This window comes from Alternaria infectoria (genome assembly GCF_024043175.1).
Source record: "Alternaria infectoria strain BMP 0036 chromosome Unknown scaffold_7, whole genome shotgun sequence".
Taxonomy (NCBI): domain Eukaryota; kingdom Fungi; phylum Ascomycota; class Dothideomycetes; order Pleosporales; family Pleosporaceae; genus Alternaria; species Alternaria infectoria.
The window spans coordinates 212,500-240,494 of record NW_026250696.1 but is presented as its reverse complement, the minus strand read 5'-3'; the positions used below and the strand labels follow the sequence as shown (position 1 = coordinate 240,494).

The following is a 27,995-nucleotide window of genomic DNA, read 5'->3' as shown; positions in this document are numbered from 1 at the left end:
ATGTCTGTCTGGGCAGACGGCATGATGGATCTTGCTGCAAGGTTGAAAAAGACCGGAAGGAAGGGCGAGAGGAAGTAGATGTGAGGCGTGCCTTGTGAGGTTGACCTTATGATGTTACGACTTAGCTTTATGGGTTACGACGGCGTTTAGATCAGACAGCTTGAGCGTCACCTGGGCAATGCATTCTTCGATAATCTTCAATGATTGTTTCTTGAACATGATGTTGTTCAGATGTTACGACTTTCACCATGCCACATCCGCTCTAGTCACGTCAGCCGGAGAAACTCATGATCGACGTCATGCGGAACATCTCCAAAGTTGAGCCTAGTCCATTTCCCCAGCAAAGGCTCGGCGCAAAATGCACCGAATGTCGCGATTCATGGATGACTGTTGTTGACGTTCATTCCATACTATCCTGGTTTTAGCCGTCCCCGCAATCCGGGCGCCGGGAATGAGTTGCTGTAATTTGCGGAGAAAGGGCTAATGTGGCATTAGACTCGTATCTTCAACTTTATATATGTACATACGACCGCACCTGTTAGATCGTGAGTTTAGCTAAAAGCCATTTGTTGCGATGTTACTCTCTGCGGCGTCTTTGATCCTCGCCTTCGTGGCAGGCGGCACATCCGTTTCTGCATCACCAACCCAATATCCCCATCAAAATGCATCTAACCCCATCGTCCATCTCGACTACGGTACCTTCCGCGGCGCATCATCCTCCCAATACAACCTCACATACTACCGCAAAATCCCCTTCGCAGCATCCACAGCAGGCGAAAACCGATTCCGCGCACCCCAGCCACCGCTCCACATCACCAATGGCACATACAACACCGACCAAGCCTTCGACATGTGCCCCCAGCGCACCGTAAACGGTTCAGAAGACTGTCTCTACCTCGGCCTCTACTCACGCCCCTGGACAAAAAAGCAAGACCTGCGACCCGTCCTCCTAACCTTCTACGGCGGCGGCTTCATCCGCGGCAGCGCCAGCTTCAGCATCCCGCCTTCAGGCTACCCCGTACTCAACGTCTCCAGCAGCAACGACTACATAGTAGTATACTCCAACTACCGCACCAACGTCTTCGGCTTCCTGCCCGGATCGAAGATCGCTAAACATCCGGATGTCGATCTCAACCCCGGTTTACTGGATCAACAGGCTGCGTTGAAGTGGATACAAAAGTACATTCACCATTTCGGCGGCGATAAACGCAATGTCACGATCTGGGGACAGTCGGCGGGCGGCGGCAGTGTAGTTGCACAGACAATCGCAACGGGGAATCGAGGAAAAGGATTATTCACCAAAGCCCTGGCGAGTAGTCCGTTCTGGCCTAAAACGTATCGCTACGACAGCGCGTGGGCGGAGGACCTGTACAGTCAGACGCTGAGCGATGTTGGATGTGCGGGTGTGGAAGATGAGATTAGGTGTTTGAAAGAGGTGGATGTGCAGAGATTGAGGGATAGTGCGTTGAGGTTGAGTACGAGTCAGCAGTATACTACTGCTTCTTTTACGTATGGGCCGGTGATTGATGATGGGTTTCTGGAGGAGGAGTTGAGTAGTGTGGTGGAGAGGGGAGTGCTTAATGCGGAGATGGTGTTGACGAGTTATAATTTGCATGAGGGGGAGAACTTTATTCCGCCTGGGTTTCAGAATGCCAGGACGGGGAGTGATGGGTTCAACTCTTCGGTTGCGTCTTTTGAGGGGTGGTTGAGGGGGTTTCTGCCGGAGTTCACGGAGGGGGATAGAGAAGAAGTGAAGAGGTTGTATCCTGCGGTGGGCGCGGCGGAGGAGATAAGCTGGAACTCGACGTATATCCGCGCTGGCTTGTTGTACCGCGACCTCGCACTGGCATGTCCGTCGTATTGGCTTTCGAAGAAGGCAGAGAAGGGATGGTTGATCGAGTACACTATCTCGCCTGCTAAGCATGCGAGTGATGTGCAATACGTAAGTCCATGTATACCGTCTCTTTCACATTGATGCAGGGTACTGACTTCTTCAGTGGAACACGATCGGTTCAATCCAGCAAACAGATGCTCTGACTTACCAAGGATACGCTGGCGCCATGGGTTCATTCATCCAGACTGGCGATCCGAATGCGCACAAGGTGACGAATTCGAGCATACCAGGCGTGCCGGATGTGGAAGAGGGAAAGCAATTCTTGGTCACTGCGAGTGGGCTACGACAAGGTGGCATCGCCCTGCTAGAGGAGAGGTGTAAGTACTGGGCTGGTGTATCTCAGAGGGTTCCCGTGTGAGCAACATCATGTAAAAGTAGTGGAGTGGTATACGTCAGGCGTACACGAAAAGTCAAATTTCAAACTATCATACAGCCCCCAGGAGGTCCTCCATCCTCACCACAGCGACACCACTCTACCTCCCCAGCCCACGTATCCGCCCGGCATACCTATACTGTCTTCCTCGCCCTCGGTTTGACCTTTGAAGGTCCCCACGGACTAGGGCTAGTCATCATGTACGATGAACTTGTTCCTGTGGAACACGCCCATCATCATCGCGCGGTTCGCCTCTCCAGTCGCCCCAAAGGCGAAGAATTCGTGACAGTATGGCAGCTTCCAGAAATTGCCCATTGGCATCTCTACACCCTGGAGCCCTTGCGGGAACTCCTTCAGGTGCTGCTCCCGCTCCACAATGAAGATATATTCGTCTTCGTCGTGGTCGAAGACAATGTGGATGTCTTGATCGAACTTGAAGAGGTTTTCAAGAACGATGAGCATAAGCTCAGAGGGCAAATCGGTCATCAATCGCGAAGCGATGTTCGAATTTGCGGGCCAGTCGGGGATGTCGTGGTACCCGATCTGGCCAAGATCGTACCATGGGGCGAAGATCTTGTTCTCCTGTCCGGGCTGCATGGTGAATTGTGTTTCACCACAGAAATCCATCCCGGTGACAGGGAAGTCTTGGTCGAAATTGTCTTGTACTTTCAAGACATATTCGTCGATCTTGTGTTGTACTTTGAAGACATATTCGTTGATCTTGTCCTGTCTTTCATAGAATCGGGAGCCCCGCCGCCATATGCAGGCAGAAATGTCCCTCTCCGTGAAAACGACCGTCTCAGATCGCAGCATTATTGTCGCCAGATCCTGGGCGGCGGTGAGTCGGACTCCTCCACTCGACCACTCGGAGTGTAGTCGAGTACCTCTGGTGAGGATTTCGCGGAGGAAACGGGGAGCTGCGAAGGCCTTGTAGACGATTCCTCGGAGGTCTCTCCACTTCTCGACCTCCTGTCTCCCTGACGAGGTATGTGCCCAGAAGACGAAATGGGCCTCGGTCAAGGTCGCGGGGTCGTATACCCTGGGGGCGGGAACGTCGTAGTATGGATCCTCATACATCTCCTTGATGTACGCTTTAGCCATGCGGACGACCGCGTCCCTGCTATCAAACTCGTCCCAGTTTTCGCTCTTCAGCATCTTGATGATGAACTCTCCATACTGCGAAGCGAAGTGATCGCGCTCGCCCTCTGACGGGAACCAGTAGTCGCGGCTTGCCCAGGGCGGAAGGAGGGAGGATGCTTGTGACATCGTGTGTGACTTGCGATTTGCTGATAGGCGCTGTGTGTGTTTGTGGTATGAAAAGATGAGAAGATGTGGTGGCAGGTCTGTACAGTCTGAATTTTTGGGGAGCGCGGGGATGTGAGTGTGCGGTCAAGGCTATCGTTGGGGAAAGGCGAGAAATTGCATACAAACAAAGGCCTTGTGCGCGCTGGGACCACCACGTCATACATGTCCTCGGGCAGCAACAACAACACAGCGACAGGACCAGGAGAGCTTGCCGCATACGTAGCAGCAGAGGTGTATAACCAGTGTCTTCTCAAGCTCGCCAAGCACCTACGACGCGTACTGTGACTGTCGGCTCTTGATGCGAAGACACATGTTAGCTCCTCAGCTCCTGAGTCCCACAGGATTGAGCCTCTTGTACATGCATGAAGCACGTGAGACTGCTGTATGCTCTGGCAAAAGACTGCCAATATCCTATCGTGGGATCCAAGCTGTACCATATCAGCGAGAAATGGCCGCTCTACGATGCCAATAGGTTGGCCTTAGGTGCTTGGAGAATCGTCTAGACTTTGGCAGAAAATGAGTCGGCAGTGCACCGCTACTTGCACACCAGCGTCGCCACGTTGCCAAAAAGAGAAACTTGCAATACGTCCGGCGATCGTAAAGGTCGGTCGCTGGTATCGAACTCTTGAGCCTAAAAAAACTGCAAAAAAATGGTTTCTTCTCTTTGCTTTGAGCGTGTCATCCTTAGTGCAGGGGCCATGCTAAGCTTCTCTGTATCGTTACAAAATGCCAGATGCCCGAAGGCGAAGTAGCTGGAAAATAGTAGACTTATATATCCAGGGCATTGTTGTCGTGAAGGGCTTGGTGGGCTGGAGGTCGAAATCCCATGTGCGCGGACCGTGCGTGGCAATCTCCTTACGAGCAACATCATGGTGACCAGAGGATGCGATTCAGAAAACATGCTGAGTCCTTGAGTTGGTTTGTCGTGCCGCTGCTGCTGATAGAATTCCACTAGGATGGAGGAAGAAAGATGGGATGAAGTTCGAGATGGCGCGCGAATCATGTCGGAAGCCATGCCTCAACGGGGAAGGGCGAAGTTTACGTCAGTGCATTTTCGACGTCGTTGCATGCCTTAGAGATGGCGTTTCCATCATTATCGCATCAAAATCCATCTGTTTGAGGCTTGAGAACTCTCGTTGCGGTGTTGCAGCTCGCGATGAAGATGCACATGCGCCTCCTGAAGACATTCAAGGCTGCCACGTCTTGCGGCGACGCGGAGACTGCACGCAAGCAGTTCCTTCGCTTACAGCGGCAGCAGCAGCAGCAGCAGCATGCAAGGGGGCAAAGTGCCCACGTTCGGCCGCTGATGATTATAGATGCATCAAGCGTATGCTCATAGTACGGCCTTCTTGGGGGTGAGCAAGGGCGACTCTGCTCCCTCCTCGCTCGTCCGCCGTCGTCTTGCTCATCGCGCTCTCACGAGACACGCGTTGGCCCTCTGCTATGCATGCAGCCAGTGTGTTCTGCTGTCTTGCAGTGCTCGCTCATTCGCATCGATGTTCGCGGCGCCGCTAATTGGCAGCTTCGTGGCTTCCCTCATCGCCGCCGCAACTTCTCCCCCACCAACGACATCCACACCACCGCTTCTACGGCAACGACAGCATCGTCTACAAGCAGTCGACACTCTACTGATACGGTTTCGCGAGACCTTCGACCTGATGCTCGAAGTGTCAATTTCCGCCCCTTCACAGGCCGCCGCGGCTTCGTTCGGATGCCCGCCGCAGATACAGGACTCTACACTCTCCGCGCCAACGCCACGACGATCATACAAGGCAGAGGAGGCCCGGAAAAGGCGACTTGGACATTGAAGAGACTGCCCAGTCCATTTGCAGCTCCACCAGGACGTCGCGACATCGATGGCGGCGGCGGACGGAGCTCCGAAGGCATCTCCGCAGGCATGACACGACCAGCGACACCACCAGAGCGATCAAGGTCAAGAGAGCTGGTTTCCGGCGGCTGCGCATGATGGCAGCTTCCCTTTACTTGCGACCAGAATGCTCTCGTGAGTCTGACATGCAGCCGCGATACCGTCGTCATCTCTACCTCCCCGCTACCACGACAAGCAGACCAGCATACACACCCCGCCTATCGATCGCGCAACCAGCTTTCGACTGGACCTTCATCGCATCGACAGCAGATGACGACGTTGATATCGATCTTGACGGTTGGGCAAATCGCAGCCCCTCGAGCGGAGCGTCTGCCTCCAGGGCGGACGGCCGACGACATGGCGAAAAGCCCACTTCCGGTGTACACCCCTCACTTGGGATCACGGTTGACCTTTACCAAGACACGGTGGTAAGGCGGGCAAACTCAGCGCTGGCCGTCATTTACTTGCGACTGCAGCCCGATGTCTGTGCTGCCCCTTCAGACAGGCCTGCCGCGCCGCGACAACTCGTACCCCATGCAAAGACGGTATCCACTACTACCACAAGGAGTCGAAATACACCTGAAGCTCGCAGTACCTTAGTGGGAAGCTGCGGTACGAATATGATCTGCGCTCGCCGTCAAGACTGCGTGGATCGAGAATCGACATCCACCCAATACGACAGGTCTCCTTGTTCTACTCGGTACCGCAGCGGAGGTAGAATGCTGTGACCGCCGGCCAAGAGCGCGCGCGAACGGCACTGCCGCGGATAACGACGACAAGATACCTCCGGACGGCCACGGTAGACCCAGGGTTTTGATGTTGATGAACCAAGGTCAGAGTAGGAGGCTAGCAGCAAGAACACCAGGAGAATGTCTTCAACCCCGGGCATTGCAAGAACAAGCATCCACCTGCTTGACTGCTCAGGCTAGCAACAACGTATGGTGTTGTGTCGGATCTGATCGGACCGGCTATGTACAACAGCAGCATGGCACATCCGCCAAGGTTGCAAACTTCTCTCAGCGCCGGTATCCAGGAATGTCGGATCGCCCCGTCTACTGATCAGCTGCGAGGATTCTTCGCGTTTTTGGTGTCGATGATAGGTCTTTTAGCCTTCGGACGATCACAGTTGGCATCTGGATCTCGTCGTCGACGGGATGGCCAACAAAGCATGTGGGCCTTCCAGGTCATAAACGTGCACAGCCATGCATGTCGATGGTCTTTCCACTCTCAAGCGCCAGCGAGGGTACTTCGGAGGTCTAGTGCGTCCATGCAAGGAGATGGTCCCAAGACATACAGGAATTGACAATCTTCGTCATGGATGATAGATGATTGTGAAGTAATTTCCTTTCATCTTTCGCCAGAGATACCTCGTCAAGCAAGAGATGGAAGAAGACGGGTCATCAACGTCAACGGGACGTTGGGGTCGACAGCGAACTGTTCCAGGACAGTCCGACCGACAGCGGCCTTCATTCTCAAGCCCAGTATGGAATTGCGCCAAGCTCAGCTGTAACGCAGCTCCGGAGGATAGAGCAAACATCATCGACAAACTTTAACGAAGTCTCCATCGTGTTGCCTTTTATCGAGGCCGGTTGTGTCGAGTCCACTCAGATTTGCCCAACCTTGTACGCCTGGGCGACGCTGCCCAAGCTCGAAGTGGAGATGTGTCGCCGCGGGCTGAGGGTATCTTGTGCTCGGAATCATTCGGTCCGTCGCCAGTCATGCTTAGCATCCGCCGTCGCCGTCGCCGTCGCTTGTGTATTCCGTTCAGGTCAGAGCAGATAGATGGCCGGTATCCTTGGGAGCTTGGCTTGGCCGTCTACCCTCGTCCCAGTCGTTCATGGGCGATGTCCTCGAGACCATCTCAGCGCTCTGTATTCCTCAACCGTTTGATGTCTCAATGTTAAGACTCAACATTGTGGTCGTTGTAGCCATGTCGCTTCGTCAGAACCGATCGGTCGAGGGTCTGTCGTGTAGTCTGGCTCCCTTCGATGAGCTGCGAAGGCGAAACTCCATTGTATTGCAAGGTCTTTGATGATTCATTGTTCAAGGCGCTGCTTCGTTGTCCGTGCAGACATGCTGGTGGGGCGCTACTGGCGACTCGGGCTTCGGGTGTTTCTTGCTCGGAGAGGCGCTGCGATATGAGGAGAAGGACAATCGTCTGAGTCTCTAAGCACTGCCGCAGAAGCAGAGAAGATGGTTCCCGAGCTTGCTGTTCCTGCATTGCTTGATGCCCGCTCGTTGATCTCAGGATGTCTCCAGGCGCAGCCCCCGAGGGGAGGTAAAGGCGGCCGCCCCATACCCACACGTTCCTCTCTGCGAATTGCCTGAAGGTCTCCGTCAAGCCACTTCATTGCGTTACCCTGTCGTCGCCGCTGCTATAGACAGTTGTCGGGCGCTGCGGGGATGCCTTCGGGGATGCGACAAAGTCGTCGAGCAGACACCCCCGTCTTCGATGGCAAGGCTCCAGGGGGTCATGCGGCTCGCGAGGAAGGAGGCTATGTTGCGCAAAGGCTGCTCGATGGTGTTGCTGTCTAGGCGCGCCCGTCGTGCGAGGGTACCGCTGTCGCAAGAGGTCCGCTGTTAAGGGAGCGCTTCTGGCGGCCTGGCCAGTCTCGAAGTCAGCGAGAGCAAGGTTGTTGAGACCTGCCCCAGCATCACAAGAGCTTATCTGCGGTGGTCAGTAGCTCTGTCGTTGTCGGTTTGGTGGTGCTGGTTGCGGTGATCGTGGTGGTCTGGAGATGGTGTTGAGGCCGCGGAGGAGACCAAAGCCAGCGCCAGGCTCAACACCATGGCCATAGAGGCGGCAAAGGACAGGAACATGATCTCGAAGTACCTCGCATTGTGAAAGCCTTATCCCTCAATAGGAGCTCCGCAGCAGCGCCGCAGTGATTCTTCATCGACATTGAGGAGTTGCAGCTTGCGGTCTGTTGTTGGTCGAGGCAAAGGGTTGTTGTGGTCTGCGAGGATCATCATGAGATTTCAGGATCGCTTCACAACAAGCATTGAGGCGCTGCAAGCTTGCTGCAATGTTGCACGACCCTTTGGAAGCTCATGATTTCAGGTGGCCAACCCCTAAGTGCTGCCAATGGATATCAGACATTGCATTAAGCTTTTGCAATGAGTCTTAGCATCAGTCGAGTCCATCTCAGATGCAGTACTAGACTCAGAGAGCTCAAGGCCTCGTATTTTGTTGGACATGAAGTGCTCATGATCTCTTGGATGCTCGTCGGGGCATGGGAGTAGAAAGGAGACGCTGGCAAGGGAGTCATACGCCTACTGACACGCCCCATTGCCGTTGCCGTTGCCAGGGCCGCAGGCCAAACAAACTGGACCCTGTGTGCATACAATCCCCGCAACGCTGCCGCCTCGTCGTCGTCATCGCCGCACGACTCTCTCGCTAAGATCCCACAAAGTCTCACCAACTTCTACACCAGATATACCCAATCTGAGGTCCTATCAAGATATAAAGGCCTCGAATGTACTATATTCCATCATCCCACCTCCGCGGTGAAGACGCGTAGCGTAATGGAAAAGGCACCTCACCTCTTTCCGTGGTTCACACCCAGGTTCGATCCTGACCGCCACCCATCAGGCGGTATATAAATATGATGGGCTAAGGTACGTCCTGTTTTTCCTAAGGTCACTAACACAGAGGTTCGGCAACAAAGAGGTTCAGCTACGGCTAAGAGGTATAAGAAAGATTAGGATCATCGTCGGGCAGCTTCAATCCCTATAGCTGTCCGATTAACGATGATCCGAACTTTTTGTTTTTTGATTTTCCTTTTTGCTCTGCTATGTACATGATTTCCTGCTCCTGTCTTCTTTTTGCCTCTATCTCTCTTTTTGCCGCTAAGCGAGCACACGCTGTTCTGCCACGCAAGAGTGCTCGCGATTCTTTTAGGTGAAGATGCTGTATGCTTACAACGTACGCATTACGTTTGTATTAGCATAGGTAAGAAGTCTAGAGAGCAACAAGTCGCCGGAGTGTTATCGCAGCCTTGGGCGAACATGTTTTTGCGATCAATCGCTGCACACGCGCTTTCTGTATTACCAAGCAGCTTTAGCTGCCTTGTCTAGCACGACGGAGAGGGAGCGAGCATCTGCCTTAGTCTTTGTGCGACGCAGCATGCTCTTGTGCCTGCGGGTACCTACTCTTTATGATTTTGGAGTGACAAGACAGATGCAGTAGATCACAGCACAGCACTTGAAAGCGCGCGTTGAAACAAGTAAGTCAAGCTAATAGCAGAGCAATGCAACACCCATCAAGCCGCATTCGGATGGCGAGCTTTGGTTTAGTCTCACGAATTCCTACACTCCCGCGGACTCCAAGAAGCAGTGCGAAGAAGACTTATGCTATGTCGCTGATGAAAGCCATCAGCGTAGGCAATAAGCCCGTCCTCTCCTTTGAGCCACGACTAGTCTGTCAGGAATACAGCTTCTGAATCAACTCGGGTTGAGACGTGCGTCTTAATTCTGCTCCCTTTCCCGACGCACGTCAAAGATGCATCTAAACAAACTTCTCACGGATCGAAGTCACATGGTGCGAAAGATTCACCACAGTCAACACATTAATCTTAGCAGGACCTGCATCGAATAGGATGAGTATCTTGGTTTCACAGCTACATGTGTTTCCACCCAGTCTCAATAATGACTTGCATCTCGTTGACAAGGCAAAAGCCGCCGGGCTCGGACTTCTTTGTTTCCGCAGTCCACTTTCCCAACTTCATACGTACGACCTGCTCCTTGAACAGGCTGGTTGTAGTCCACCTCAATATGCGACTCCGCCATAAAGATCGGAAGATCTGGAATGGAGACAGTATGACATCCGGCGAGTGTACGTCATCATGCGAGGTACCGTTGTAGCCGACTCTGACATTGGGGTTGAGGAACACGCCCTTGCTCGTGGAGAAAGGGTTGTCGGCGTGTATCAGGCAGCACTCAGACGCTTCGACATGTGATGTTGCGAGGGAGTCGGGTATGCCGCGGAAGCGTAAGGGTGGGTTGGCGAGGAAGGGCTCGATGGGCATAGCAACTGTGTATTGATTAGTAAGTTCTAAGGAGGTAAGACAATGGCTGACTTACCGATCCCATTCCAGCATGACGCAACGGGCACTGGCGACAGCTTCTCGGCTGCGTGCCTCGAGGCGTACGATCTGAAGTAAGGCCAAGTTTGCATCAAGGCTTCATGGCCGCTTGAGTCTCGGAGCGCAAAGGTATCGTAGAACTGCGGCGGCTTCTTAAAGTCGATGGAGCAGGCTGCCGCATAATGTCCGCCATTGGTGTCCAGCAATCGCAGTACGTCTTCCGGGGTAAACACCACGTCGTTCAGAAACAGTATAGTATCGAATTGCTCGCCCTCCGCAGCCAGGCGTTCCAAAGGCTCAAAGACATGATTCCGTATGGTCGCCAGAAAGGGCATCCGCCTCAAGTATGTCTCCCCGTCTGATGCCTTGATCCATCCGTGGTCCGTCGGCTGCTGCGCGATCTCGTCCGCGTGCGATCTGTCGGAAAGCTGTATCGACCTCTTCACCTGCAAGGGTTCCAGCGCAGCATCGAGTTCTTCCAGTACGCCCTTGGTATAGTCATAGCTTCCGCTCTCGTATATCGATACGAACACGTTCTCGACACCCAGCTCTTGCACCAATGCTACCAGCGCGTTGTTCCAATGTTCCCGGAGCAGCCGCGCATCGTTCCAGTGCTGAGAGGCTATGTATATGCGCTTCGTGTTTCGAGGTGGAGGCGGGCCGGTCGTCGCAGATGTCTGATATTTGGACAAGGAGAGGCAGTGCAGCGAGTCCCAGACAAGAAAGAAAAGGACCAGTATCCGGAATGCTGAGTATAGCGGATGGCGGCGGAAGGAGTAGAATCTATGACAGCGCATTAGGAGACTAAGTTCTTGCGCAACTGCAGTGCCATTAAGAAGGGAAGGTTATGGAGATCGCGACGAAGCAACAAGAACAAAGGGTTTGGTGAAGGCGCGCGAGTGAAAGAATGGAGCAGGTGCAACATACCACGAAAATCGTTCGCGCCTCCAGTTGAAGCTCCTGACCTAGACGTTTGGGCGAAGCAAACGTCCGGGCCCTTGGTACAAACCTAGTGTCCTGCTAGGAACGGCACTTGGGTCGTATTGTAGTAAAGCCGAGATGGCCGTTTCATCGAGGGGGCACGATGGTGAACCGTGGATTTCACTCGGCACCTTTTTTTTAGTCCAATCAATTTCCCATCCGTTCCGTAGAACCCGTGTAGAAGTGATTGCGCGAGGGTGATACGACGTAGAAGTGCAGCTGGTGGGCCATCTTGTGGTAGTGTGCTGGGTGACTTCTGGGTGACAGCGACGGCGTCAGGGGCCAGACGCGACGGACGCGTTTACGTCAGTATCCCCGCATCACGTGGTTGCCCCACCCAACTTTAGCTCTCGAGGCCAGACAGGACGACTTGGCCTTGGATCTTTCCTGACTTCGACAATCGACTACTTTCTTTTGCGACATCGATGCATGTATGCGTTTGCGATAAGATATCATAGTGCTTACTGCTTACGCCATCAACAAGAGATTTGGCTCGACGAATAGCAGCAGCTGCGAGCAGCCACATCTGATAATGCAGCCATTCTTTGTCATCAGCATCGACCCTGCTTTTTCGCACACACAGTATCGACTTACAAATTCCGGAGAGTTTGTGGTTTCGGACGAAAACTGTCGAACGTTTCCACCGGAGGACTATCGATACCCTATATACTGACAATTTGGTAAGCCTGCTATCAGTAATCTCATCATGTTCGAGTACGCATTGCTTTCTCATGGCTACATTGATAGGATGACTCCGACCGGAGGCTTTGAGGCTGATCGGTGATTACTTCTTTCGGGTTGTACATGCTTACCTCGCTTCCTATCCCGCCAATCTGGTGTCTCGAGCATTCGCATCTCCGACCTCTCCGTACATTCGTCCGTCCAAGCGACAACATTATATGTACACACTCTACACATGCCGCAGGTATTGGTCGATGAATCATGAGATCTGACGTCCAGTCACGTTTTATGTCCGCTGACTCCGCTAACACCAGAGGCTTTTCGTTGAACTAACGTCAGAGAAGTGTCCGACGAGTCGCAGCGCTGGAAATCTCTAGATCGGCCTAGTAGTCACTGTAGCCTGCAATGGCGCATCGGTACGTGGTCGAGAGTGAGACTCACCCTCGTAGATTGTTGCCGTTTTAGGAGCTATCGGGGACATATGCGAAGAGCACGCTATCGCCATGGCTCAACTCGCTGACACAACGTCCATATCCTGTTGTTTATTTTTCACGCCAAGAGCTGTACCTTCACGTTGCGCGAGAGTCTGACAAACCCAGATGCTGGGCGTGTAAGACGTGGAGTTAAGATAGCAGCCACGATGGAGGATATAAGCCTGTAGCAGAGACTCTCAGTGTTGTGCAACATCACCACGTTTCAATACTTATCTTACAAGCCCGCCTGCCTTGGAAACCTTCCTATCTTCCTCACATCTGGCTGTCCAGGGCCGCTACTGCTACCCCTACTTACCTCTCCGTTCTGTCTAGCTTCTCCCCCCAATCGACAACAACCTTACGATAGCATCGCCAAAATGTCATACCTTTTCAAGCACTCCTTCATCGGAACCTTAGCCCATTACATCAAGCATCGAAAATTTGACTATGCGCGTACAAAAGCAAAGCCAATATCTACATCATCGTCGACTGACGATCTCCCTTTTCCAAAGGAAGCCGTCCCTGGAGCTGGAGATGCTGTTGGCACAGAGCTTAAGCAGCACCAGACCACCCTCGTCGACTGGGATGGACCAAGCGACCCAAGCAACCCTCAGAACTGGCCTCAGTCCCACAAGATACTTGTGACTGTGCTACTATGCGTCTACACCTTTGCCGTGTACGTCGGCTCTTCGATATACACATCCTCACAACAAGCGGTCATGGACAAGTTCGACGTCAGTCATGTCGCCGCCTCGCTCGGCATTGCGCTCTATGTGCTGGGTTATGGTATCGGATGCCTGCTCTTCTCGCCGCTATCTGAAGTACCGGCCATCGGCAGGAACCCTCCGTATGCGGTATCTGGCTTTTTCTTCATCATCCTGTGCATACCGACTGCGCTGGTAGACAACTTTGCTGGTCTGATGGTATTGCGCTTCCTCTTGGGATGTAAGTGACATTCTTTGGATCACTTGTACGATACATACTGACTTCGACGCGCAGTCATGGCCTCACCCTGTCTCGCCACGGCTGGCGCATCGCTCGGGGACATATGGACAATGGCTGAATTCCCGTTTGCGGTTGCGCTCTGGGCGGCGGTCGCGACACTCGGTCCTGCACTTGGACCTACGCTATCTTCGTATGCCGTCAAGGACTTGGGCTGGCGCTTCTCAAGCTGGGAACTGCTCATCATCGCAGGTCCAGTATACCTAGCCATATTGTTGGTACTGCCGGAGAGCTCCGGACCCACCATCCTGTACTACAAAGCGAAGCGCATGCGAGAGGATACAGGAAACCAGGAGCTGATGTCGGCCTCGGAGCGAAAGCAAAAGAACATGAAGGTTAGCAGCCTGCTCTTCGACGCGCTGGTCAAGCCTTGGGAGATCAATGCCCTCGACCCCGCCATCTTGTTCACGACGGTGTACATGGGCTTGTGCTACGGCATCTACTACTCATTTTTCGAGGTAAGCACTCATCTTGTTCAAACCACAAGGACACACACTGACGCATCCATCGTAGTCCCTACCTCTCGTCTATCCTGTATACTACGGCTTCAATGCCGAGTCGACGGGCCTCGTCTTCCTCTGTATCCTCCCAGCCTGCCTTGGCGCCTTCGCGGCACACGTGCTGTACCTCAAGTACCGCGTCTTCCCTCGGCTCATGAACGGGACATTCGGCGAGCTCGAAAACCATCTATGGCCCGGCATGGTAGCCAGTCCAGTCATCGCGGTAGGGCTGTTCATGTTCGCATGGGCATCAAGACCCTCGGTCCACTGGATGGTGCCTACCATCGGTCTCAGTCTTACTTGTTTTGGGATCTACTTCATCGCGCAAAGCGTTTTGCTGTACATCCCTAACATCTATCCGACATACGCAGCCAGCATCTTTAGTGCCAATAGTCTTAGCAGAAGCGCGTTTGCGTTTGCGGCGATCCTGTTCGCCAGACCCATGTTCCAGGGTATTGGGATCGATGGTGGTGTGAGTTTGCTGGCGGGATGCATGGTGTTGTGTTCGTTTGGCATATTTGCACTGTACAGATACGGCAAGACATTGCGAGAGCGGAGTCGCTTTGCTGTCGCTTGATGAAGGGGAAGTAACGTTAGGAGGCTTGTGAGCTGCGTCTCGTCAACGCCGACTGGGAATGAGACGACATGGACGGGCATGCTTTGGAGGGACATCACGAAACTTACGACTTTTATAATTCATGCTTAGACTGAATAGATAGACACGAATTCTGTACAACTTTACTCACCACTGTCGTTCTCCTAGGCGATGTGAGGTCTGCTTAAGCTTGCAAAGAAGAGTGCCGCGCGGTCGTTTTGGATGGGGATCGGCGAACGCAAGCCCATGATTTGCACTGGGCACCCACCCGCCGTGGGTCTGCACATCACCTCGCACCGACTGCGCAACCCGTTCACGTTGCAGACCCCGGACCCGTCATACCACGCACCACTGCGCATATGTCATGTCCTTCTGGCTTTCGTGCGCGAGCGTGAAGAGTCTTGTCGCGAGCTCTCAAAGAAGACTCCAGCGCAATATACATGCGCGCCCTTCCCAACTCCTTCGCCCAGCAATCTGCGGCACGCGCGCGCTCCGAGGTTACATTCATTCCAAAATCCTGCGACATGCTCACGATGACGGAACATCGGCAATGCAGATGACTCAGAAGCACGAGAAGCTATCCTTACGGCCGATTTTGCGATGCAGCTTTCAATAGCTCCCGCTGTGGTCAAACCATTGGTCCCGCGTCAGCGCGTTTGCTAGCCCTTGGGCGTGTCATTTTCGCGATGCCAATGGGTAGCCACTGTCGCGAACCTCCCGCAGGAAAACTTAGTCTCAGGCTAGACCCACACACCTCCCCACCAAGAATACTGCGCCGTAAATCTTGGCTGACTGATGCGGCAGAAGAACGGTCAGGCGGATGATATGTATACGAAGGGCGCAGCCAGATGAACAAGGCGTAGGTGCTCGAGCAGACCATGTCTTTGTATTGATCGCTACTGTCACACAAGCCAAGACGGCTGAAGATAGACACCCTTATTTGAAGGATGCGGTTCTGACAGGGCTGAAAGGGTCTGTCTCGAAGAGGAATGGTTAACGCTCGGTGCCCCTGACTTAAGCATCGCTTGAGCCGTAGCCGACGCCATCCCAACACCAACTCACCAATTTGTTCGGACCGGTACCCCCATTGGGATGAAACCACTGCAACCATGCAGCCATGAGAAGATTCCTGCAGGCAGCCACCGAGAGACCCGGTGTTTACACTGTCCACGGGTACCGACTGCAGATTCAGGAGGTCGCTTTGGCACCAGGATCTTCTTCTTCCAACTCATCCGGGATTGCCAAACCAGCGCAAGACGCAATACCAACCCGAGCAGAGGTTGTTGGCTTTATGTGTCTGTCCATACTATAGGCATGCAACAAAGACGCCGCCGGGAAGCTGGACCGAATGCCGTCCTGAGCCGTTCCATTATGCATCAGCAACTCTCCTTCCTTTTGCTGACGGTCGAAGGAGCACTCTCGACGGTTTAACCGAGATTGATGCTATCGATACTTAGACACGGCCCATTCACCGGTCTTGAAGCTAGGGTGAGGCATCACATGGAAGCGTTTCCAAAAGCCATGTTGATGGTTAGCGCTCGCCTAGACGCAGGTACTGCTGGACGCCCGACGACACTTCAGACCCGAAGCAGTTAGGATCCAGGCACCTCTACCAATGGCATGGAACTACGGAAGCCATCGTTCTGTTCCTGCAGGCACACGATGTCTGCCGTCTGAATCTGCACGATGGCCTCATGCCACCAAACGGCGCAGTCAGCGTCCGACCCTTCTCGCTCATGCAGGTACAGCCCTGTGGGCCAAGACTAGATATAGTGCAATCTCCCATGTCTTCTTTTCTCATCGTCAGTCGCACTGCTTTCCAGTTCGTCGTCAAGTCACTCTTTCGAGTCTACATCCTAATTGCAGCATTTTTGCTTGCGTCCTTTCGTTGAGTCCGCTCATCACGATCTTTACTGGCCCCGGCCGTCCTATCATTCAAAACCGCATATCGTTGTTTATATCGTTAATACCATAATCATGTCTCCCTCAACCCTCACTCGCGCTGCTTTCGCAGCTGGACTCCTTGTCTCTAGCGTCGCTGCGACTTACGACGCTGCCGCCAAGACGAACATTGCTATGTACTGGGGACAGGGATACGATCAGATCCCACTCATCGATGTTTGCACTGACCCTAACGTCGACATTGTCAACATCGGCTGTAAGTTACTTTATCTTTCGACCGTCCACGAGGAAGCAATGCTAATAGTTCTGAACCGAAAAGTCATCAACTCGTTCCCTACAGTGCGAGGCGCATACCCCGGAAGCAACCATGCCAACGCGTGTGGTAGTGATGTATATTACGATCCGGTCTTGAAGCAGAACAGCACTCTATACAGTTCATGCCCCGGCATAGAGGAGGCTATCAATGCTTGTCACAGGAGGGGCAAGAAGGTCATGCTCTCTATCGGAGGTGGCTGGCCTACGAACTACTACCTCAAGGACCAGGACGTCGCCGAATGGACCGCCGAGTTCTTGCTCGGTGCCTACGGCAAGGTTACCCCTGAGTGGAAGGCCGCCGACAAGCCGCGCCCGTTCGGTGACGCGTTCGTGGACGGCTTTGACATGGACCTTGAAGCGCAATTCTACGACATGCCTGGAGGCGATGAGAAATTCATCTACGCCAACTACGAATTCTTCGGCAACTACGTCAAGAAATACTCGAGCATGCTCCTCTCTGCCGCTCCTCAGTGCATCGTCCCTGATGCGAGGATCTCCCCAATAATGAAGAAGTTGAAGTTCGACATGATCTTCACTCAATTCTACAACACTTGGGAGTGCTCTGCTGCCAAGGAAGTCGAGGACAAGAAGAACGGAAAGCCCAGCACCTTTACCTTCGACAAATGGACCAGCGAGATCAGGAAATCGATGAACCCCGGCGCCAAGTTCTACATCGGATTGCCTGCCGGTCCTGCTGGTCTCCCTACCCACAAGGAGCACTATGTCTCGCCTGAAGATGCAGACTACTTGCTTGGGTTCTACAAGACCCACCCCAACTTTGGTGGTGTTATGCTATGGGAAGCGACTGTCTCTGTCGAGAACCCAACATACGGCCAATCATTCGGTACTTGGATGAAGAAGTCTCTTGACGGAACGTTCAAGAAGGATTTCCACCCTGTTGTGTCTTCCAGCACTCTGTCCTCGTCGACCGTTACCCCGACTTCGACCAAGCTATCATCCTCCAGCACTCTCGTCTCGTCTACGATGGTCTCGTCTTCCACTCCCATCTCCAGCAGCGCCGTGACTTCCAGCACCCCTGTCTCCAGCAGCATGGTCTCCTCCAGCACTCCTACTCCCAGCAGCATGATCACCAGCAGCAGTGCTTCGTCTTCTGGCTACGCTACCTCTTCAAGCGCGGAGTCTTCGTCTGCTTACCCCACCTCGAGCTCAGCTTCCAGCAGCAGCTCCGTCCACGTTTCTTCCAGCTCATCCGTCGCAGAGTCGTCTTCTGTCGCCTCCAGCTCTTCTTCCGTCCAGGAGAGCAGCTCAGTCTACAGCGAGATGCCCACTGCCAGTGAGAGCGCCAGCTCCGTTGCTACCGTCAGCAGCACCATGATCGAGCCCTCGTCCATCGCTACAATCTCTGCATCTGCCTCCAGCAGCGAGTCAGTCTACGTTCCTCTCCCGACTGAGACTATCACTGCCAGCTCCGTCGAGTCTGTCAGCAGCAGCATGATTGAGTCGTCTTCCGTCCCTGAGATCACGGCTACTGTCAGCGCCAGCTCGGTATACGAGAGCTCCAGCTCCATCGGATCTGCCAGCAGCAGCTTGATTGAGTCGTCTTCCGTCCCTGAGATCACCGCCACTGTCAGCGCCAGCTCGGTATACGAGACTTCCAGCACCATCGAGACCGTCTCCAGCACCCTCATTGAGCCGTCATCTGTCGCCACGATCTCTGCTTCCGAGACCGCCAGCAGCTCCGTCTACGTTCCTTCCCCGAGCAAGACCTCTGCTTCCAGCGAAGTGTCCTCGTCGGCCTCAAGCTCCAGCGACATGTACCCTACTGGTTCAGTCTCTGCGTCCACCCCCGAGGCTGCGTCTTCTACCCCATACGTGCCTTCCATGGAGTACAGCATGTCATTCTCTGCCGTTTACCCATCCGAAGTCCATTCGTCTGTTGTCTACTCATCTGGTGTATACTCCACCGCATCGCCGATGTACCCCACCGACACTGTCTCTGCTACATACCCTGCTGAGAGCTCCAAGGGCTCTGTTGCATCCAGCACTGGCCACGTGAGCATCCCATCCGTAACGGAGAAGCCTGAGTACCCCGAGTCTTCCAAGGTTCCCGCCGGCTCCACCACCTCAGTCGTCACAAGTAAGTTTGCAACAAACCCTATAGCACACAGATATCACTAACATTTCCTAGCTACCTACGTCGATGTCTGCCCCACTGGCTTGACCACCGTCACCACCACCTACGTTGCGACCGTCTGCACCAAGTGCGCAAAGCCCACCGGCTCGACCGACGTACCTGAGGGCTGGACCACCAGCGTCTACACTGCCAGCACTGTCACCGTGACCATCACCAAGCCCATCGCTACCGCCACCAACGTGCCCGCATACCCATCATCTGCTCCTTCTGTCGCATACCCTGCAGACTACCCGGCTAAGCCAATGTCTTCAGGCAAGCCTGCATACCCTGCCGTCCCTGAGGCATCTATGCCCGCGTACCCTGCGGTTCCTAAGCCCTCCAAGTCCGCCGAGTACCCGGCCGTTCCTGAGGCGTCTATGCCCGCATACCCTGTTGCGCCTGAGGCTTCCAAGGCTGCCGAGTACCCCGCTGTTCCTGAAGCATCGATGCCCGCATACCCTGTCGCTCCTGAGGTTTCCAAGGCTGCCGAATACCCCTCCGTTCCTGAAGCTTCCAAGGGCGCTGAGTACCCATCTATGCCCGAGGCCTCCAAGGCCGCAGAGTACCCTGCCATGCCCGAGTACCCCAAGAAGCCAGTCGAACAAGAGGCTACTAGCACCATGTACATGACCCTCACCAAGGTCGCAATGTCCACCTACACTCCTGCTCCTTATCCAACTGCTGGAGGTGCTCCTTACGTTCCCGCCGGCCCTGCCATGAACGGTACCAGCATGTACGCGCCTATGCCTACTGGTACTGGTAAGCCTACCATGTCTTCCCAGTACATGCCGCCTGCAGAGTTCGAGGGCGCTGCTAGCCGTGTTGGGGCTGGATTCATGATGCTTGTTGGTGTTGCCGGTGCTGTTCTACTTTTCTAGGCTGGATGATGAAGAGTGTTGTTTAGTAGTTGGATGTTTACGTTTCTCATGTCACTTCGTACGTTTTTTAGATACCACTAGGTGTAGTTGTATGCCATGCGAGTACGCGCGATTATTCTTTCTGTTCATACTTCGTCAATATCAACTATGCCCGCCAAACTTTCACAACGATGCAAGGCTAGAAGATGCTAGAAATCCACACGCTTCGTAGAGACATGTGACAGCATGCGCGTCAATCCCGAGGTGTTTCGTCGTGATGAATAGATAGCGCGATGTCAGAGGTAATTTCGTGACTGTTGATAATGTTGAGGGCTGGCCCCAGCCTTTTGATGATGCATGGGGGACGGGTGTTGGGGATCGGCTGCGGGAGGCCGCGGGGGTGAAGCTTGGAGCTCCAAAACGTGGGTGGAGTCACCTTTCGTCATTCCCTCGCGACCATTGAACACACGCGAACGCGCAACCTGCACCAACGCCACAACCTCTTTGTCGCGATGCCCGTACAGAAGCGATTTCACTTGCGTATTGTGCCACCTGATTGACTTTATCCCCACAGCCTCACATCGCACTTGCTCAGCTGTTTTTGGAAGCATCGCCTCCGGTAGCTCTTGCCTTTCGCGACTTCCTCGAGCTGCGCTTTCAAGATCCATCCACCCTCTAGCAAACTACACAACGTGCCACGATGAAGTACACTGTATACGATCGCTTACTTAAGCGCGAAGTCGGACAGCAGCCTAGGAAATACTCGGACATTCGATCAATATACGGCGACCGCAAATGGGTGGACGACCTCGATATCGTGAACGAACTAGAAGGCCATAATGGATGTGTCAATGCTCTCAGGTATGCAATCACCCTAATTATAAATCGGTGTCAGAGTCTGACTCTACCAGCTGGTCGACCTCTGGCCGCCTCCTCGCCTCTGGCTCCGACGACCATCGTATCAACATCCACTCGTACCACCCCGAATCGTCGACGTCGCAGTTCAATCTTACCACCTCAATCCAGACAGGACATCAGTCTAATATCTTCTCCGTGAAGTTCATGCCCTACTCCAACGATCGCACAATTGTCAGCGCGACAGACGATGTACGGATATTCGATATCGAGCATTCAGGCCACTCGGCCCTCCGGTCTACAGGCAATGCGGGCAGTACAGGCAGAGCACGCCGTAGACTGACGCTCACAGAAGGGGATACCAACGCGAAGGCATTCCGTTGCCACGCCGACACGGTAAAGCGGATCGTCACTGAAGACAACCCCTTCTATTTCCTTACGTGCTCGAACGATGGCGAGGTACGACAATGGGATGTACGGCAACCCTCCAAGGCATATCCACCCCCACGAGACACCATGCTGCCCGCTTGGGCGAGAGATGAAGACGCCTCGGACAGCATCCCGCCGCCACTCATCTCGTATGCTCGATATGGACTGGATCTCAATACCGTGTCATGCTCGCCTAGTCAGCCGCATTACATTGCGTTAGGTGGAGCACATCTCCACTGCTTCTTGCATGACCGCCGGATGCTTGGCCGCGATTTGAACAACGAGCGTGGATCTAGGCTTTCAAGTCCAGAGAATTGGAACGATAATGACGATGAGCTATTAGGAAAGGCAACGCAATGTGTGAAGAAGTTTGCGCCCAACGGAAAGCAGCGCATGAAGAGAAATGATGGCGGTCATATTACAGCATGCAAAATCAGTGATGCCGAGCCGAACGAGCTCGTTGTGAGCTGGTCCCAGGATCACATCTACAGTTTCGATATTCTACGGGCGCCAGATGCTAGAGAGAACGTGACGCCCATCAAGACCTCGAATAGTGCATCTGGCCATCGCGTGAAGGACACGAACAGGAAACGCAAGCGACCGAAGTCTAGTACCTTGTCGCAAGAAGGCATCGAGAGAGCCGAATCAAGACAACGTACCGAAAGTGCCGATGAAGACCTAGCACTGCGAGTGACATATGGAAACGGTCAGAGCGAAGATATCCGTATTCATCCTCCTGCTGAGAACCGCATGACCCAGGAGGAACTGAACGATCTACGAGCATCAGACCACTACCGCATCGCAAGTACAACCGTCAAGATAGCGAAACGAATTTTCGAGCTAGGTGAGCTTGGGGAGTCTGGAATCCACCTCGCATGCACGTCCATCGTAGGTCTAGCGAACTCGATCTTGCCCGACATGGACGACATCGATAGAACGTGGGGCTACCCAATCGATCCAGATCCTGTGGACGTTGCAGTACAAAACAAGCTTCGCGATAGCAGGGCAGCGTCTCGTCGGTTCGTGCAAGCAGCCGGGACATTGGCACGGGTGCTAGGTGGACAACTCTTGACTGGATCCAGCTCTGATGCCTTGATCGCCCAGTATTTCGCTTCAATACAACTAGCGCCAAGAGAACGCGATCCACCACAACACGAGCAATTTGGATACGACTTTCTGAAGGCCATACTGTTATGGATCGACAGTGGCCCTGGAGCAGTCGTGGAAGGATTTTCGAGCCGAAGTGGTAGCACTCGATTGCCCATCCCCCATGGTTCGGATATGGACGCCATCCAGGAACGACTGATCCCATACCTGATTGAATTGGCAGACGACACTAAGATCATCAACGTCGATGCTTCCAAGTATGAGACAGACAGCACTCGAGTCTTGTATGACTCTGAGTTTGAGGCTGTTGATGCGTTCGGCCATGCAATCACGATACCATTTGCGGATCTCACTGGCGAGAATGAGTCCACATCAGAGCCATCATCTTCTAGCGAGCCCACACAAACTCGAACTACGGCAAAACGAAGATGGGTGTACTATGTTGGTAGGGGTGTTTTGCGCAATGCCGCCAAGGATATCAAGTTCGCTTTCGTAGACCGCGCTTACGGCGGCCAGGGCATATCCGACAAGACGATTAGAGCGGAAGAAAAGGCGTTGAGAGAAAAGCAGGAGGACATCGATCCCTCGGTAGACGAGGGCCCGGTCCGCGATGCAGAACTCATCAGCACATCGGCACGAGATGGCAGTGATCAGGAAGAGGTTGTCTCCAGCTCTGCTAACGCTAACGAGTCGGGTTCTGTGGCCATTGAGAGCGCCGATGAAGAGAACGAAGACGAGGATGAAGAAGAAGAGGACGACGATGATGACGATGATGACGATGAAGATAGTGATGGTGATATAGAATCGGATGATGGAGAAGAAGATGACACTGATGACGAAGATGAAGAAGGACTAAGCCGTACAAGATCTGGAAACATGTTATGGCGATCGGACTTTGGCCGCAGTCGCTACGGACGATGGAAGGTGGAGCGCGATATACCTTGTGTACCTCATACACGTGTCTATACTGGGCATTGCAACGCCAGGACAGTCAAAGACGTCAACTACTTCGGACTGCAGGATGAGTATGTGGTCAGTGGAAGCGACTCTGGCCACGTGTTCATCTGGGATCGCAAGACAGCGGAACTTGTAAACATCCTGGAGGGAGATGGAGAGGTGGTCAATGTCATTCAAGGTAAGTCGAAGTATAAGTACACAAACATGGCGACGCAGGCTCTAACATGATCAGGCCACCCCTATGAACCTACAATGGCGGTTTCCGGTATCGACCACACTATCAAAATCTTCTCTCCAGATGCGCAGCTACAGCGTAACGCACGGAAAGGTGTCGGAGTGCATTCGTCCGATCCGGCTGCTTTCTCCAGTCTGAACTTCGGTCGTCGCCGTCGCAACCGCGCTGCCGAACCTGAGGCTGAAATTGAGCCTGCAGTCGATGCCCCTAGCGACAGTGACGATGAGGTTGCCCCTGGTGGACTCAGTAGTCGACGAAGGATGCACCAGGCTTATCAGATTACGAGTCAGAACGACATGGACAGGAAGGGTGGAAGAGACGACTACTTCATCAGCCAGGCTGTCTTCGCGCAATTGGCTCGGCATATTGCCCGTGGGCAGGGTGCTGGTGGTGGAGGTGATGAGGAAGGAGAGGGTGGTGGACCGGTTGTCATCACAGAAGAGAACTGCAATGTCATGTAGGCGAGACTGAACATCTGAACGACTTCATTATGCCTCTCGGCTCTCCAGCTACCAATCCAATTATATTGACGCAACTAAATGTTCTTGCGCCGTTCCAAGCTGACCCCTTTTGTGGAAGATTATTGCTCGCACCCAATGCCGTAAGCATCTATGAGGCCTTCTTCTGCTTGGCCTTGAGTGCCTTCTTCCGATTGCTCCTGATCATAACCACTGAGAGGAAGCTGCCGACGACTGTAGTGCCCAGGATGAGGAGGATGACGGGGATGCGGATGGCCCAGACGCGTGGGAGGAAGAGGGAGTGGAGGATGTGGTCGTCGTCTACAAAGGGCTATATAGAGTCAGTATATGTACCAGAACGAAGTGATCACACAAAAGCATACCATGAACAGAGTCCAGACGGTGTAGTAGACGAAGATGGCAGTCGCTGCGACGAGCATGCTGAGGCCTACGAGGCGATCGGCCTGTGATGGTTGGTCAGTGCACAGCCTTGAATGCCACGCGTGTGAGAGCATACCATTGTGAAGATTGGCGAAAGAGTGAACGAGTGTATTAGCTTGGAGTAACGGTGGTTACAATCACCTCGCTGGCCCTTCCCCCCAAAGTCACGCCAAGCCAAGACCCCTGTCGGCGAAACCGCGGCCCGTTCGCCGCAACCTTCGATCGCCCAACCGCCTGTAAGCTAAACTTTTGCGAAGCGCGTCACTCTCCGCCTCAACACTCGCCATCCTCCACCTCCAACACGACCCACTGCGCGACGATGGAGGTCGCATCAGCCGTTCGCCTGCCTTCACCGGAGCCCGAGCTCGACGCCAAAGACGTTCCGCGCAAACGCGAGCGCTCCCCATACGATGGACCGAGTGCTGGGCCATCAAAGCGAAGCAGGAGGGATGAAGAGGAGGACGACCGTCGCAATGGCGGTATTGGCCGTCGCCCGCCGCCAAAGCCTACGACCCACGACCTTCCCGATGACGACTCGCGGTTGAAGCTTTTCCAGAATGCCTTCAGCGCGAACCGTAAGCTGCCCGTTGACGACTCCAAGACACGTGCTGGAGGCGCGTATATCCCGCCGGCGCGCCTGCGCGAGATGCAGAAGTCGATTACGGATAAGAGTAGCCCTGAATTTCAGCGCATGGCTTGGGAAGCGCTCAAGAAGTCGATCCAGGGTTTGATCAACAAGACGAATACTGCGAATATCAAGATGATTGTGCCGGAGCTGTTCTCGGAGAACCTGGTGCGCGGACGTGGGCTGTTCTGCAGAGCTATTATGAAGGCGCAAGCGGCGAGTTTGCCTTTCACGCCTATCTATGCGGCTATGGTGTCTATTGTCAACACGAAGCTGCCTCAAGTTGGCGATCTGCTGGTTCGGCGCCTGATTGTGCAGTTCAGGAAGGGTTTCAGGAGGAACGACAAGGCTGTGGCGCTATCGAGTACCATGTTCCTCTCCCACCTCGTCAACACGCAAGTCGTCCACGAGATCTTGATCGCCGAGATCCTGCTCCTCTTGCTGAACAAGCCCTCCGACGACTCTGTTGAGATCGCCGTCGGCATCATGAAAGAGGTCGGCGCTTTCCTCGACGAGATGAAGCCTGCGATCGCGAACGCTATCTTCGACCAGATGCGCAACATCCTCCACGAAGCCGACATCGACAAGCGCACACAATATATGATTGAGGTTCTTTTCGAGGTCCGACGCACAAAGTACAAGGACAACCCGGTTATCAGGGAGGACTTGGACCTGGTAGAGGAGGAGGATCAGATCACCCACAACCACACGCTCGAGGGTGATTTGAAGGTTGAGGATGGCCTCAACCTCTTCAAGGTCGACCCCGATTACGAAGCGCACGAGGAAGAGTACGCGAAGATCAAGGCAGAGATCCTTGGCGAAGAGGAGGGTAGCGACGATGATGGATACACAGATGCGTCATCTGAGGATGAAGAGGACGAGGAAGTGAAGGCCATGGACGTCAAGGATCAGACCAACGCGGATCTCGTTAACCTGCGAAGAACGATCTACTTGACCATCAAGAGCAGCGGTGGCTTCGAGGAGTGCGTGCACAAACTCATGCGCATCAACCTGCCACATGGCTTGGAAAACGAGCTCACCACGATGATCGTCGAGTGCGCCAGTCAGGAGCGCACATACGAGAAGTTTTACGGCATGATTGGAGAGCGCTTCTGCAAGCTGAACAGGATGTGGACCGACCTTTTCGAGGAAGCATTCGCGCACTACTACGAGACTATCCACCGCTTCGAAACGAACCGCCTTCGTATCATCGCACAGTTCTTCGCGCATCTGCTAGCATCCGACGGTATCGGCTGGCACGTCTTCCAGGTGGTCAAGATGACGGAAGAAGATACCACCTCCAGTTCGCGTATCTTCGTCAAGATCTTGTTTGAAGAGCTGCTAGCTTCTCTCGGGCAGAAGGTCGTTGTGGAGCGCTTCAAGGACCCCATGCTACAAGACAGCCTTACTGGACTCTTCCCCACCGATGCCGACGACCAGAGCAAGACCCGCTTCTCGATCAACTACTTCACCGCGATCGGTATGGGTGTGCTTACCGAAGGCATGCGCGACTGGCTTAAGAACGCTGCGCCCAAGCCGAAACCGCTACCCGAGCCAGAGAGCGACTCCGACGACGACCGCAGCGTTTCGTCAAGATCAAGCTACAGTTCGAGCAGCTACTCACGCTCCCGAAGCCCGGTTCGCAGAAGGCGCGACTCAAGATCCAGGTCCAGATCCGACTCTAGAGGACGCTCGTACACACGCAGCCCAACCCCAGCCCGCAAACGTGGAGGCCGTGGCAGAAGCGACTCCTACAGCTCCGCATCCCGCTCTCGATCCCGCTCTCCAGCACCACGCAAACTCAAGAGCAAGCGCTCCTACTCCACCTCCCTCTCTCGATCACGCTCCCCCGCGCCCAGGAGACGCGGCTGCAGCCCCTCATCCTCCCGATCCCGTTCTCCACCCCCGAAATCCAAGACCACACGACGGGGACGCAGCCCATCCGGCTCGCTGTCCCGTTCTCCACCTCCTACACGCCGCCGGAAGTACACTACATCCCCCTCGCGTTCTCCCTCCCCGCCACCGCGCCGTCGTGGTCGTGACTCTAGCACTCCGCCCCCTAGGCGTAGACGTGGTTCTAGCAGTGCCCCGCCATCGAAGGGTAAAGGGAAGGCGAGAGCGGATAGTGGTAGTCCCCCGCCGCGTCGCACTCGCAGGAGGGATACCAGTAGCCCGCCGCCACCGTCGAAGGCTAATGGCAAGGCGAGGGAGGTTAGTGCTAGCCCGCCGCCGAGGATGAAGAGGGATGATAGTGGGAGTCCGGCACCAAGGGTGAAGACGGATGGTAGTAGTCCGCCGTCGAGGAGACGCAGGGATTCGTAGGATGGGTTTTGGACATGATGGTAGCTAGTGTGGGAGGAAGCATGACATCGGAGCAATTGGCGTTTATGTCCTTTTGTGAGAAGAGAGATTGAATGGGATTGTAGCATTGCATATTTTTCCTGCAAGCATAATTGCGATGGTTAGGCGAGCGAGGTATGTGGTAAAGTCAATATCAATGGACATTAGTATAGCTATAAAAAAGAGATATCATAGCATCGGCAACCAATCCTCAGCACTTCTCCACCAGCCATCCCGGTGTGTACTGTCCACGAAGTCCTGCTTGTCCGACTTGTCCAAGATCCGGCTCGCTGCGTGTTTGTAGTGCTAGTAAAGATGCATCACCAAATGCCGTTTAAAAAGCCCAATAATGAAGGAAGCATCCAACAAGCAACCTGCAACGCGCCACTGGCAACTTCCGAGACACATGCTAGCGCCATACCAGCGGGTCCTCTCAGTGAGATGTCGCAAATGCAGAAACCAAAGCCCTGCCCTCTCCCCCTCTCCATGAGATTTTCACCCCAGAAAGCCTCGATCTTGGAATGCCGGGTTGTCTCGTAATTTGGATGCCGCGGTGCGCCTTTACACTCATGGTATCGACCGATC

At 54.0% G+C, this 27,995-nt stretch overlaps 8 protein-coding genes across 8 annotated transcripts; 5 read left to right on the top strand and 3 right to left on the bottom strand.

Moving 5' to 3' along the window:
* Positions 1-574: 574 nt before the first annotated feature.
* On the top strand, positions 575-2,252 carry J4E92_004957 (uncharacterized protein; the record flags this gene model as incomplete). Its single annotated transcript, XM_051496341.1, has 2 exons — positions 575-1,942; positions 1,998-2,252. 2 exons carry the CDS (start codon positions 575-577, stop codon positions 2,250-2,252), a joined length of 1,623 nt encoding a protein of 540 aa, XP_051353061.1.
* Positions 2,253-2,456: 204 nt separating this feature from the next.
* On the bottom strand, positions 2,457-3,533 carry J4E92_004956 (uncharacterized protein; the record flags this gene model as incomplete). Its single annotated transcript, XM_051496340.1, has 1 exon — positions 2,457-3,533. One exon carries the CDS (start codon positions 3,531-3,533, stop codon positions 2,457-2,459), a length of 1,077 nt encoding a protein of 358 aa, XP_051353060.1.
* Positions 3,534-10,058: 6,525 nt separating this feature from the next.
* Positions 10,059-11,320, bottom strand: J4E92_004955 (uncharacterized protein; the record flags this gene model as incomplete). The annotated part of the gene is made up of 2 exons (XM_051496339.1): positions 10,059-10,471; positions 10,522-11,320. The coding sequence occupies 2 exons, from the start codon at positions 11,318-11,320 to the stop codon at positions 10,059-10,061; spliced, it is 1,212 nt and encodes a 403-aa protein (XP_051353059.1).
* Positions 11,321-13,035: 1,715 nt separating this feature from the next.
* On the top strand, positions 13,036-14,737 carry J4E92_004954 (uncharacterized protein; the record flags this gene model as incomplete). The annotated part of the gene is made up of 3 exons (XM_051496338.1): positions 13,036-13,603; positions 13,658-14,118; positions 14,174-14,737. 3 exons carry the CDS (start codon positions 13,036-13,038, stop codon positions 14,735-14,737), a joined length of 1,593 nt encoding a protein of 530 aa, XP_051353058.1.
* Positions 14,738-16,732: 1,995 nt separating this feature from the next.
* Positions 16,733-19,984, top strand: J4E92_004953 (uncharacterized protein; the record flags this gene model as incomplete). The annotated part of the gene is made up of 3 exons (XM_051496337.1): positions 16,733-16,913; positions 16,962-19,070; positions 19,122-19,984. 3 exons carry the CDS (start codon positions 16,733-16,735, stop codon positions 19,982-19,984), a joined length of 3,153 nt encoding a protein of 1,050 aa, XP_051353057.1.
* Positions 19,985-20,663: 679 nt separating this feature from the next.
* On the top strand, positions 20,664-24,007 carry J4E92_004952 (uncharacterized protein; the record flags this gene model as incomplete). The annotated part of the gene is made up of 3 exons (XM_051496336.1): positions 20,664-20,824; positions 20,875-23,489; positions 23,544-24,007. 3 exons carry the CDS (start codon positions 20,664-20,666, stop codon positions 24,005-24,007), a joined length of 3,240 nt encoding a protein of 1,079 aa, XP_051353056.1.
* Positions 24,008-24,155: 148 nt separating this feature from the next.
* On the bottom strand, positions 24,156-24,524 carry J4E92_004951 (uncharacterized protein; the record flags this gene model as incomplete). The annotated part of the gene is made up of 3 exons (XM_051496335.1): positions 24,156-24,335; positions 24,388-24,468; positions 24,522-24,524. 3 exons carry the CDS (start codon positions 24,522-24,524, stop codon positions 24,156-24,158), a joined length of 264 nt encoding a protein of 87 aa, XP_051353055.1.
* A 240-nt stretch (positions 24,525-24,764) lies between these two features.
* CWC22 (pre-mRNA-splicing factor cwc22) lies at positions 24,765-26,755 on the top strand (the record flags this gene model as incomplete). The annotated part of the gene is given in 2 exon segments (XM_051496334.1): positions 24,765-26,654; positions 26,666-26,755. 2 exon segments carry the CDS (start codon positions 24,765-24,767, stop codon positions 26,753-26,755), a joined length of 1,980 nt encoding a protein of 659 aa, XP_051353054.1.
* Positions 26,756-27,995: the final 1,240 nt, after the last annotated feature.